Source organism: Maniola jurtina, chromosome 2 (assembly GCF_905333055.1).
Source record: "Maniola jurtina chromosome 2, ilManJurt1.1, whole genome shotgun sequence".
Taxonomy (NCBI): domain Eukaryota; kingdom Metazoa; phylum Arthropoda; class Insecta; order Lepidoptera; family Nymphalidae; genus Maniola; species Maniola jurtina.
Window position 1 is genome coordinate 12,862,848 of NC_060030.1, and position 13,271 is coordinate 12,876,118.

The following is a 13,271-nucleotide window of genomic DNA, read 5'->3' on the forward strand; positions in this document are numbered from 1 at the left end:
CCCCTGTAAATATCATTTTTACGTTAATTTTAGTTATTTATTTCGACACTACAAGTACTTTTGATGGTACACTCGGAAAAATAATTCGCTTGGCAGAGCATACTAATGCGCGCGTATGTATAACACACAAAGATACGACCCGATGCTATCCGATAATAGATACACTCACACTTACTACACTCACTCACACTTCTAGATAACCTTACCAGTCGTATAGGGTTGCAAATTTCACATTCGTCAACATAGTTCTGATGGCCGAGTGGTAATAGTGTTGAAGTTCTTAAATATGGCGTGAGTTCTAATCCTAGTGGGGGATTGCTTTTTTATTTTTGCAATTATTTATTTTGTCTTCTTTATACAGTCAAAATTATCATACTTTCAAACAATATAATTATAAGCAAGAAAAAACAAAAATAATAACACTTTTCTATTTTAGAAGTTATTTATTTGTCTTTTGTGCAGTTCATAAATGATTATAATAAGCAAGAAATAAATAAGACGCTTGTCAAAAAATTAACACATCAAGTTAACAGAAGGTATACAAAAGAGGAAAAAAAATTGACATACTTTATCTACTCCTATTACTCCTATAGTAATTTAAAACCAATATCGATGTGAAGTATGCTAAAAGTCGGTCAAGTATGAACGTAATGTTTTATTTACGTTTTGGGTTACTTTTAGGTTTGTGAGATGAATCAACATGTTAATTACTTAGTTAGAAATCAAAATCAATTATAACTTCTAACTGCAATAACAATAACATCACTCACAAATAGAATTAAATTAATTACCTATACTTTATTTAATAATGTATAAAGGTAGGCCACCCTCGTAAGCTATTACTTTTTGTAATCGACTCGTCATGTTAGTAACCATATTCCAGCAAGTCTATGCTGCCCCGCAGAGACTCCCAGGTTGAAGTTACCACTTTATTCAAAGTATAATATATCGTTTACCTGTTGTTCTATTATTATAGTATTTTACGTCCATCCTTGTCCGACTCAAAAGATTTTTCATTATTAAAAATAACAACGTAATTACATCAGTCAAAGTTTATATATTTCATTGCAAAATGAAAGTCTATGGTCCTGGTGCAAACCATTCGTAATATTTTCTTCGTAATGTATTCCGGCTGCACGCAAATGCTTCCGCACAGTTTGTAGAACTACATTGTGCTTGGTCGCTGTCAACCAAATTTTTAAAAAGGAATCCACGCTATGCATTGCAACGATTTCTTGGTGGTGATGTGACTCCATCTTATAAGCTGATGGTTTGGGCCCAGGTCAACAATTGTCTACATGCCCCGTTTCTCCGTAGTGACAGACCCACAAGCGCACGGTATTCATCTGTAAATGATTATATCCTGGATTAATACATAGGTTACTTTTTATCCCGGAAAATTAATGAGTTCCACGGGATTTTTAATAACCTATATACACGGGAATGAAGTCGCGGGCATCAACTAGTATTTAGTATATTGGTTACATTGTTATATTATAATGCGTCTGATTAAAAGTATTAAATGGACTAAAAACATTACGCTAACATTTAGAAAATACTAAATGCACATAAGTAAAACCATAAACATAATTTCAATACGAGTAGGTTATATTTGTTTACTTACCGATATCATCGATTTCGGTTATCGAAATATTCCGCTCAAATAACAATCTCTGCTTTTTAAACAAAGATAAATAAATGTTCCATGGTGGTGAGAAGTTCAGTAGTTATTCAGTGTGAAAAATAACACAATACACCATAAATAAATTCACTACAAGGATCTATTAATCCGCGTGCTCAAGTTCTATTTGACAATAATTTATAAAATAGGTAGGGTAGATTTAAAAAATGGGACATCAACTTGATACTGCCATTCTGTAATCTATAGGTATACCTACACCGCATAATTTATCGTTTTGTGGGTTCGAAACATTTCAGTGATGAATAGACCTTAACTGTCTTGTTTTAAAGCTTAAATTCGTCCACATATCTACAGCCAGCACTGCAAGTGAAAACTGCTAATTAAAGTCGTGAATTTTAGACGTTATCTCAAGGTGGTTTAAGGCCATTTTACTCTGACATAATTGTGCTTCGACGATCGGATTCTATCAGCGTGGGTAAGCGGCAATACTACCTAGTGCCTGCTGTGGGGAAATCAGCGAAATATGTAATTTGTAATTATTGCACGTAGGTATGGTGAAAAGAGACCGACAATTCATTAAAGAGAGATAGGTGTAAAATAATAAGTAAACGAGTTATGCACACACATAATGCTTAGTTGTGTTGCCTGCTTACCGATTTGTTTTGCTTTGTGTACGAGTGCTTTTGATGGTATTCATTAGATACACCTCAATTCTCCATGACATTATCCCCTGTTCGCTATTTCCTGTGTACATTAACCCTACAGTCAGCAGCAAAAGTCAAACACAAAAGTTACCACGACACAAAAAACCGACATCATAATGTTTTATTGAAATCGCTGAAAAATACCGACTTGGCAGTCTTGAATTTTTCATTTTGTTTTTACTTATCTGATAAATTAAAAGCAGTAAAGTGACATAATATAAAGGTTAACATTTTTAGTAAGCTATTAAGTATAGATGTAGGCCGTTGAGTCGTTGGAAGCCCAACTAGTTTCAAACCCATCTGGCATCCTTTTTCTTTGGTTTGGTCGGTTCGGTTGAGACATCTTCTATATTTATAAAGGAAATCACTCACAATTGTTTAAACGCTAAAAACCCGTTAGATATTTCGAGACCATAAGTAAGGTAAATAAATTCCTGCTGACTGTACGTACCCCATCGAGTGTTGTGTTAAGCCGCGTCTTTAATTATGATTAAATTTTTATCTGTACTTATCATATCTTGGTGCCCCACACACAACTGATAAACGTGATTAATGTAATCAATAATAAATAATTTATGTAATGAAAAAAAAAAACGCTGGTGCATTATTGACTCAGGGCCAAGGACTTCAGTGCCTGCCCGAAGTTTTTTTAGAATATAGCGACATCTATATTATGTCGCTTGTCCATTATAGTACATTAAATGTATTTTGGTGGCCCCCTGTAAAAATACCCTTTTTTAAAATTACAGTCAATTTTTTCTGTGATTTTTGACAATGCTTTTCATTATTAAACACCGTGAAATAAAATATTAAAAATTATCACGTGCTCAATTTTTTTTTCTGTACTGTACTTGACATTATGTTCATAGTTAAAACGTACATATTCTAAACCAAACAGTCACTATGCAATGTTAGCGCGAGCGAAGCAAGCACAATTTTTTTTGAAAAATAATCTTGGCCTTTATTTTTCACCACCGAAGAGGCGCCCACAGGATTTTGCGCTTAGAGATTGCTCTGTCTCGAGGCATGGTAAGTACATATAGCCAATTGAAGCAGGCCACGAATGCTCAGGCGCATTGCTGGCATTGACAAGTCATGGCCCTGGGGGATACGTAAGCTTTTGTTGCCTATCTTAAGTATTAAACAAATACTAGTCGCGATTTTTTTTTGTATATCCTCGCATATATCATTGTCATGTCTTTGTAACGTTATGTAATAACTATAAAATATCATTATTACCTATGTCATCTCATTGCATATCATTTGAAAAGCTCATGTGAATATAAAATAATATCGATTTGCGATAAATAATATTAAATTTAATAAACATTAGTACCTGCCCATTGCCTCTCATTGTAAAGTCCCTTGTACACATTGCCCCAACGCGACGCCTTCAACGTAAATTGAATTTGCACTTGGTGTACCTATCTATTAGGTACTATACGTTCAACACAGACCAACTTGCCCCATTACATTATACTTGACATATTAGGTTCTTAACGGTACTCGCAAAGGTCGAATAACACTCGCCTAAGATGTTGGGCCAACGTGAACGGGAGGCTTAAGATTTATTTTTTTACATCCGACATGTATAAGTTTGACTTATGTACAGAGATCATTAGCCTTATAAATCTGGCCACGAATTACAAACATTTGTCCATTTTTTTGTTGTTTTATTTCATTTTCCTTTTACCATTAATATTTTATATGAATCATTTCTTGGCTGAAATTCATCACAAGTAGGCAGAATCATTTTTTAGGTACGATTATTAATAATAATTATTATTATCATAAACGCCTAAATTATTACTATTATATCGACAAGTCCGGCACTGATCACTGTAGGGTATGGAGTGTGGCAACACAATTTGAATTGAATTACACCCGATTAATTCAATTTCATCTATAGGTATAAAATGCTACGCCGTTGTTAAGCCAGTTTTGATGAATGACATTCTTTTAAGACCTATGGTCTAAGATCCCGCTATACCTTCTCTGATGATAACCAGATGATGAAGACATTGAACCAACGTGCTTCGAGTGGATTGCTAAAGAACCCAGGAGCAGGCTACCACTGATATAATCGAGAGTAATCAAATTTTTTTAGTTTTTTTCAACTATATCACAACTAAGCGAATTCCATACCAAGTGAAAGTAGGAAACTAGGAACAAAAATGTAAGGTTCTAAGGAAAATCGGGCAAGAGTCTACTAAATAATCAAATTAAGAATTGAAAATTTGAGTAAATTATATTTATACTTACATTTGTCAGTTGAACGAATTTTTTCAAAGAATTTTTTTTCATCTGGTTTTCATCTGAAAATCTTTCGTATCTTGGATCTTGTACCCGCTTGTACCAATAAACTTGGGTTCAAGGCACATTGGTGCAGAGTCGAAGCGAAGCGTCTTCTTAAATGTTCCAAAGCACACTAAACTATATCTTGTACTTTGTTTGATGAAAAAAAAAAGATTCCGACGAATTGAGAACCTCCTCCTTTTTTGGAAGTCGGTTAGTTAAAATTAAGTTGCAAACATTTTAGAAAGACGCTGCGCTGCATCTCAGCGCCAATATGCCTTAAGCTTTTGTACTTGTACGTTTAAAATAATGATGAAATGATTTTCTATTACCTATTAATCTCTGATTATATGATCACATTATAAGATTTTTGAAAAAGAAAATTAAATACTTATTGCGTGCTGTTAATAAAATGCACATTATGATAGAACGGCTGTGAATTTGTGAATTAAGTATAAACAATTTTAATAAAGAAAAGTAATAAATAATAATAATTAATCAACTTATACCTACTTGCCCACCTTCTATTTCTATAGTTTAGCTAAAATTTTAGATTTACGATTTTAATGAATATATTGTATAATCTGTAGATATATTGAACTGTTAAATTTCTATACATTAATTGAGAAGTTTTAAAGACCATATTATATAACTCGTGTAAAGGAATTTTAATGTCATTTGCATAAGTCAGATTTAAAATATGATAAACTTACATACAGGTTGTTGATCAAAGTATACTGGGCATATTCCGGCAGAGTCGAAGGATGCGACGACGTATGTTGCAAAGTAGGTAAACTGAATTATTCTTACGGCGTAATGTACATACCTACTTATGTATTTGTGAAGAAAAAAATGAACAATACAAAGAGGCGCATTTGCGCCTCTTTCTACATATTGCTGTAACTTTAGATATTAAACATTATATGGTAGAGATAAAGTTCAGTTTGCCTAATAAAAGACGCGTTGCTTCGCCTCGAAGTTGTCGCAATGTGCCTTGACCCTTAATCCTTTTAGCCGTAGTACTTCCGTAGTAATACATATACCTACTAAGTTTTTAATTGTTCTAGCAAAAATAGCTAGTTAGCTATATGTAAATTACAACAGTGAAAGAATAATCGGTCAAGTAGTTAAAAAAAATTACTAACAAACATAGTATTATTGTATACATCCAAGTGAAGAGAATTTTCTTTTTGAAGTTGGTTAAAAGTAAAACTAATAACGAGACGATACTAATTATGAGATTGTAACAGTTTTTATGTGATGAATATAATATTTAACTTGAACTTCCTTAAGATTGCCTTTTATGAGCTTATTCAAACAAAAATACCTACCTACTTCAATGGTGAGACTTGAATATTCATTTGATGTACCTACTTTAGTATAGTGAAAATATAATAATCTGAAATTAAAAGCCTTGTTCGTTATTTTCCTCTTAGTCTAAATAACTATATAAAATGAAAAGCTGACTGATCTATCAACGCACAGCTCAAACTACTGGACGGATAGGGCTGAAATTCGTCATGCAGATAGCTATTGTGACGTAGACATCCGCTAAGAAAGGATTTTTGAAAATTCAACCCCTAAGGGGGTAAATTGGAGTTTGAAATTTGTTTTTTGATTGATGTCACGGGAAAGTTAGTTTAAAATATTTTTAATGTACTTATGGAATTTTTTTGCGATTAAATGTTCGTAGCTAGCAGCCGATCGAAAGTCCAGAAATCTCCACAAAGCTTGCCTGGTTAGTTGTAACGTTAAGTTAGGTTACAATAGTTATTTTTATACGTAGGTATGCATTCAATGAGGATAAACGTATGTACGTACGTTCAATGTGGCGTCCTGACACATAGGTTGAAATCCATAGAACGCACTTTGACTTTGCTCAGACTTTATATAGAGCGTTATACCGCTTGCATAAGTCTGTCTCGTTTTAACTGAAACTTAAGGGCCGGTGCACATATGGCGGAGCGCAGCGCAGAGCATTTTTCACAGTCAAAATATTGTCGACATTATCCTCATTGAAATAATATCTAAAATCAACTGTGCATCCGTGCGGATACTCGCGGATCCGCGCGCAGTCCCGCGCATGCTCGCGCATTCTCTGGTACAAATTCGCGTAATGTGTCACGCGATTAGAAAATTTCGCGGGCATGCTCTGCTCTGCGCTCCGTCATATGTGCGCCGGCCCTATGTCTGAGCAAAGTCAAAGGGCGCTCTATAGATTTCAACCTTAGACGCGACCAGTATTGTACGTGTCCAAGCCTCCAAATATGCACTTTGTTCATTTGGTAACAGTTTCAAAAGAAAAACGTTTTCCCATAGTTAGTAATAACTGTATTTATCCAAAAAACAAGTCTCGAAAATAGACCTAACTATTACAGCTACATGTTCTCCCAAAATATTACAATACATATTATAGTAAAATGTGTAGAGAGTAACAAAATCATAGAAAAAGAAGTAACATTGAAATAGCGTGATTAAATTGCATGGAGTAAATTGGCACATCCTTATTTCTAAAAATAAACCCCAATATTAGTGTGGGTCAGGTGGTAAGTCGTGCAAGATCACATGAGACCCTTGACACATCTGTACAAAGCACAAAAAATAATCCGAACATGATAAATGCACTGAAAATGGTCGAAATACATACTCATGGTGTAGGACGGGCGCACGCGTCGGCATGTTCAGAAGGCCTACCGCCGTAGCACAGAGTAAGAAGGATAATAATATGGTATTACCTACAGAGGTTCAACAAAGCCGTTTAGACAGAGCTATCGTGAATTAAGTGCGGGACGAAGGAGCGACCTGAAATGACCCATGGAACTTCGCGTCGATCGGATATAATCATTAAAAAAATTATAATTTTTATGATAGCGTTTTTTACCTACACTTCAAGGATTTTTTAATACATATAAAAAATTGCGAAACCGGCAGGATTCGAACCTGCGGCTTCTGTAATAAATTGTTATATATAAATTGTTATATACAATCATAAATTGTTTATGTAATATGTGCCTAGATCGGAATAAGTATTCGTGGAACATATCACCACACCTAACCACAGATTAGCAGCTAGTTTTGCGTATTTTTTGAAAAGTGACTCACAGAATAATAACCCCCACCCCCTCCCCCCCTATTTTTTTACAAAAATAAAATATTTACAGTACCAGTACTGTAAAATGTAAAATCTTCGACCTATTAACTTCCTCATAATATGTTTTGCTACCCCAGGCAAACACGCTATTGGTACATTGCTGTATATAGCAAACTCCATGCAATTGAATCTTAAAAAATAATTATTACAGTTTTGTACAATCACCTTCGTTTAGTAGTAAACTACAAAAGTTTATAGCCCTGACCGTTCTCTGGCGAAGATCCTGTTTTTGAATATGGTATCGATTCTTTTGAAAACGTCATCCGCTTTCTTGGCAGCGTCCACTCGATAATGCAATCCTTTTCTCATGTAATAGTCAACAAGAGGCACAGTCTGGTTGTGATATGTAGCAAGTCGCTTCTTAAGAGCATTAACATTGTCATCTGATCTCTTGATCAGGGGTTCTCCAGTGACGTCATCGGTCATGGGTTTCCTGGGAGGGTGGAATTCCTCATGGTAGCTGCGTCCGCTGGGAGGGTGGATCAGTCGGCCAGTAATCCTCCGCACTAGCAAGCTGTCCTCGATGTTGAATTCGATGACAGCATCGAGTGCTGTTTTCCTCTTCGCTAACAAGTCATCCAGCTACAACAATACAATGATAAGTAAAGCAATGTACTTATACATGAATGTGGCAAACTTAAAAGCAAGCATTGAAGAAATGCTGATATTTTTCTTATTAATATTTCTTTTAGGGATATGATTGTTCTTTATGCTAATATTATAAATGCAAAAGAGTCTGTTATCTTTTCAGAGCCCATCCATTTAACTGATTTTGGCAAAATTGGGTACAAATATACTTTGATGGAAATGGACAAAGGAACTTTTATCCTGATGTTGGGATTGGGGATGTGATGAGGCGATAATAATTATTACTTCTATATAAATATTCGGCGTTTTTCGATTGCTGCTTTCCCATATTGCCAAAATTGCCATGTAAATATACCTACGTAGATATACTATGCATGATAAACACTACGGAGACTATATGTCCAACAATTGAAGATAAACTGTATAATTAGTAGTTACTGCGATTCTTGCCTAATATAATATTCTAAAAATATCAAATGTATTATTTTCTTAAATTTGCTTACTTGCGTACTAATAACCTAAGAATCTACGTACATATCCGCAAATCGCACCACGGATGGCCTAACTACTCGACCGCTGCGTGTGGTATGAGTAATGGATTTATTACTATCACCATTCTCATTGTTTATAATAAAAGCTGGTTTATGTCTATATATGGAATATATTAACTTGTCTGCCAGGAAGTTGTAACTTAAGAACTTTATTACTCCTGCTTCTAACGCTGTAAGGACCGTTATAAGTAGGTGTCAAAGGTTTTTTAACCGCGTCGTTTCTTATAACAACATGTGTACAATCGCTCAGCTCTTTGTGTATAAATAATTTCCACAAATCGTTTGCGCTTCGTGACTTGGGATGTAAGTTGTTTAGTTTATGATTTCTCGCAATTTTTCTACATACGTATAATCGTCTTCAACATACTTTGGACTCACCTTACTGTAGAATTCGCCGGGTAAGCGCAACGATTGTCCGAGAACTAACTCGGCTGCAATAAAGCTTGTGTCACTCCGAGTGGCGGCACGTAAGTCCCAAGAATCGGCAAGTTTAAAGTTTCGGTTAAAGCTGCCTTTAGAGAGCGATGCCATCTCTCCACTGCTCTGTTACTTTCCGGGTGGTAAGGTGTTGTACGAATCCGCTGAACTCCTAGCAACGTTAGAAGGTTGGCGAAGAGCTGGCTCTCCAGCTGCCTGCCCTGGTCTGACGTAAGCTGGATTAGCACACCAAATCTGCACGTCCAGTTCTCATACACAACCCTTGCTTGCTTGTCTCGGCTGTCATGTTTTTGACCGGTATAGCTTTGGGCCAGTGTGTACAACGGCCTATGATCATAACGCAATATCTATTACCATAGCGCGTTGTAGGTAGCGGGCCCACGTTATCGACATGTATAGTTATGTTCGAATCGCTGACTGAGCCGAAATGTACCTACTCCTCACAATATGACGACTTACTTTGCTTTTTTGACATAGTATGCAAGTTTTTGCCAAAGTGTTTATTTCCTTTTTCATTCCTGACCAGGAAAATTTGTCACATACTATTTTAAGGGTGGTTTTTTCGCCTGGGTGACTGATATTGTGTACCGATTCGTATACCGCTTTTCAGAAAACCGCTTTTCGAATGGTGCGTACAACCATGCATTAGCTGCACTAAGCGAGAAGATAGAACATTACACACAGTTCTTTTTTTTAATTTACAGACCAGCGCTTGGCTACAATCAGACCTGCTAGCAAGTAACGATGCAGCCTAAGATGGAGCGCGCCCGCCCAGAAGTCGCCGATTCACTCTTGACTTGAATGTACCCATATTAAAAGTGAAAGGGAAAACTGATGCTGGAAAGGCGTTCCATACTCTAGCGGTTCCAATTAGAAAGAGGAAGCTAATAGCTTTGTACGATTCTGCAGGTGGAAAGTGCGTGCAGGAATGCTAGTAGAAGATATAATTTCAACCATAGAATAGGGACACGGTTCCCAAAATGAGCCAGCTCATACAGCAGCCCAGCCAGCTGCTGAACCTGTGGCAGCAGTACATTATTAGCATACGAATGCTAAATACCAGTGACGAACATTACAGTTTTATTATATGTACAACACATATCCAACAATTAAATTTTCTTTTAAAAGGGTTACTGTGCTTATTTTAAGTATTAAGGTTGTCAAGTCCCATAAGAGAGGTATTTTTGTACTATTTCGTCATGCACATCGTGATTTGATAATGGGGTGATCAAGTTAGGAGCCAACAATGCGCTGATGCTTTGTTTTCTCGTGACTTGCGCATTTACTTTGCAAACTCAAACGTTGTAACGTCTTGTGTACTAGTTAATGATCAATGATGTACCGAAATGGGTACAACTTTTATATAAGTAAAATATTTCCTTTTTTTAAGTATTTTTTTTTTTTAGAATATTGTAGGGGCAGACTAAGCTGTGGCGGGTAGCTTGTAAGCTAAGGCAGGACGCATAGTCAGTCGCTACCAAGTGGCCGTTGGGGGAACGGGCTTTGTCATGTAAACCAAAATAAACAGTGTGTGCAGAGAAAAGTGTGGACCGAAATAAACAGTGAGGACAGAGAAAAGTAATTATTATTATCACCCCAACACACCCCCAATCCCTACACTGGTAAATCAAACTTTTTCACCACTGGATTTTTAGAAATCGAAATCCAGGCAAAGTCGCAGGCATCATCTAGTTTGCTACAAACAGAAGATTTGTCTTTCTACCTGCAAGATATAGGTAGCGCTCATATCCATCACAAAAAGATAATAACAAACTTATTTATCAAAAAAAAAAAATTGTAGAAACTTTGTGTTTTGTTGTACTTATGTTATTTTCATCGTTAACTGATAGACTTTCATTGCTAGACATAGGTATTTTGTGAAAACTTTCACATGCCGTAGTCTAGACCTCCTGGATCTAGCAGAGTAAGGTGACATAGCCCAATGAGTTGTGAAGCTGAAGTGGCAATGGGTGGGACACATAGCTTAAAGAACATACTTTGGGATCCAAAGATACTGGAATGGAGACCACGCATTGGCAAGCACAGCATTGACAGACCTCCACAAGTGCATCATAAAAATACAATAAAAAAAATTACAAATATTTCTTTGATTTACCTTTTCAGCCTGTGGCACTGTCCTAGGGAACCCATCGAGTAGGAAGCCGTTTTTACACTCAGGCTGATCCAAGTTCTTATCAATCATGTCCACCACCATCTCGTCGGAGACAAGCTTCCCTTCGTCCATGACCTTTTTGACACGACGTCCAAGCTCCGAGCCGGAGGCCACCTCGGCCCGCAGCATATCCCCCGTTGATAGATGGCATACACAAAACTTTTCCTTCAGACGTGGTGCCTGAAAAAATACAAATACCAAAGTAGTAGATCAATATAGCTAATTCGGTTGATTAGTTCTATCAACAATCACTAAACTAAAATGATAGATCTAAATAGCTGTCCTTTTCATAATGCTCCTGGCAGAAAAGACCAGCATTAGATATAGACCTGTCAATTTATTTTAGTCAGGCAGGGGCTACTTGGTACATGACCCAAGAAATATTTATTAATATTGTGGGGGCACACCCTTTCAAGCTTAGGTGTGAATCAAATCAAATCAACAACCTTTCAGGTATTAGTCCCACTCCTTAGTTGAGCTATTTACAATGAAATATTGGGAATAATATTGTGTGGTACCATTTCCATGCATAGATATCTTGGAGTGTTGCTCCGGTGTGTGTGTAATGTATAAAAGGGAAAGAGGGTTCAAGTGCATCCTCATAAATGTTACTGGGTCTATAACATGTAGTATAAAGTAACAGAGTCAAAAACACGTTCTTGCAAGGATGCTGTCATATTAAAGGGATAAGAATCATACATACAGGAACAGTGGAGAACCTCTATTCTTCGCTTTTTTAACACAGCTAAAAAGGATGGAAAACGATTTTTAAAATTAAAATTTAACTTGAGTGCTCCCTATAGCTATATGCTATGCTAAGTTTGCAAGTTCTAAATAAAAATAAGTTTATCTGTCCTTTTCTTATTACATTGATAAAAAAAAGATGTCTACTCTAAAATTTAGTTGCCATCCAAATAAGTAGGTACCTACTTAAAAGTAAGCAAATAGAAACAATAATGTGTATCATAAACACAAAATATACTTCCTTTATCAATATGATTACTTATAGATAGACATATCAAACGAAAAGGAAACCATCGCTCAAAACTACAAGTTACAATATTGATAAATAACATGTTCTTGCAAAGGTCAATCTGCTCAATCAAAATATGATTGACTTTATAAACTTAAGGTATAGGTACTTACTTGAGTGCCCTTCCCGGAACCCGGAGGTCCTAATAACACTGCTCTTATGCCGATTGGATCATCAGCCGGCACAGGCTTCACTGCAGTCGCTGCTGGGGCCATGCTTCTAGAGTTTAGAACATAAATATCTTTACAAACGTATTTTTTACGTTATATCAGTCATTATCAGTGAGGGAGCGAGGCCTCGAGGTAATCCTAATGATAGAAAAGTCACGTGCACAGTCAAATTATTATTATATAACTCAGTAAATGCAGTACTAACCCAAACTAAAATTTAATAAAGCGGCAAGTGGACACTCCAGCTTCTGGCTCCAAAAAAAACTTGTTGGAATCACAGCCAAAAAGTTGAAACTTGAAAATGATATTGCAATGACAGTTTTGACATTTGCTGATTTGTCAGTGACGTCTACAAATGCCACTGTCAAAGTGTCAATGCTTCTTATTTTTGTTCAGTAACATAAATGCATAAAATAGTAGTTGCGTGTTGTGCTGTAAGATCCATTATGCACGGGCAATTAGTCGACCGTAATGGGTTTAAAAAGTGTGAAAACTGAGGCCTGAAACTAAAAGTAGGTACAAAATA

The 13,271-nt window shown here is 36.1% G+C and overlaps 1 protein-coding gene across 1 annotated transcript; it reads right to left on the reverse strand.

The window, feature by feature from the left end:
* Positions 1–6,957: 6,957 nt before the first annotated feature.
* On the reverse strand, positions 6,958–13,092 carry LOC123875212 (adenylate kinase). The gene is made up of 4 exons (XM_045920924.1): positions 12,951–13,092; positions 12,689–12,794; positions 11,486–11,722; positions 6,958–8,374 (listed from the first exon to the last, which is right to left on the reverse strand). The coding sequence occupies exons 2-4, from the start codon at positions 12,788–12,790 to the stop codon at positions 7,985–7,987; spliced, it is 729 nt and encodes a 242-aa protein (XP_045776880.1). The 5' UTR covers positions 12,791–12,794; positions 12,951–13,092; the 3' UTR covers positions 6,958–7,984.
* Between the last annotated feature and the right edge of the window lie 179 nt (positions 13,093–13,271).

What these genes read in the sequence shown, in the direction of transcription:
- LOC123875212 (XM_045920924.1), bottom strand. Translation starts at nt 12,790, where the DNA reads ATGGCCCCAGCAGCGACTGCAGTGAAGCCTGTGCCGGCTGATGATCCA. An exon ending in GTTCCGGGAAGGGCACTCAA is followed by an intron (nt 11,723 to 12,688) that starts GTAAGTACCTAT and finishes GTATTTTTTCAG; the next exon opens with GCACCACGTCTGAAGGAAAA. An exon ending in CAGTGCCACAGGCTGAAAAG is followed by an intron (nt 8,375 to 11,485) that starts GTAAATCAAAGA and finishes GTATTGTTGTAG; the next exon opens with CTGGATGACTTGTTAGCGAA.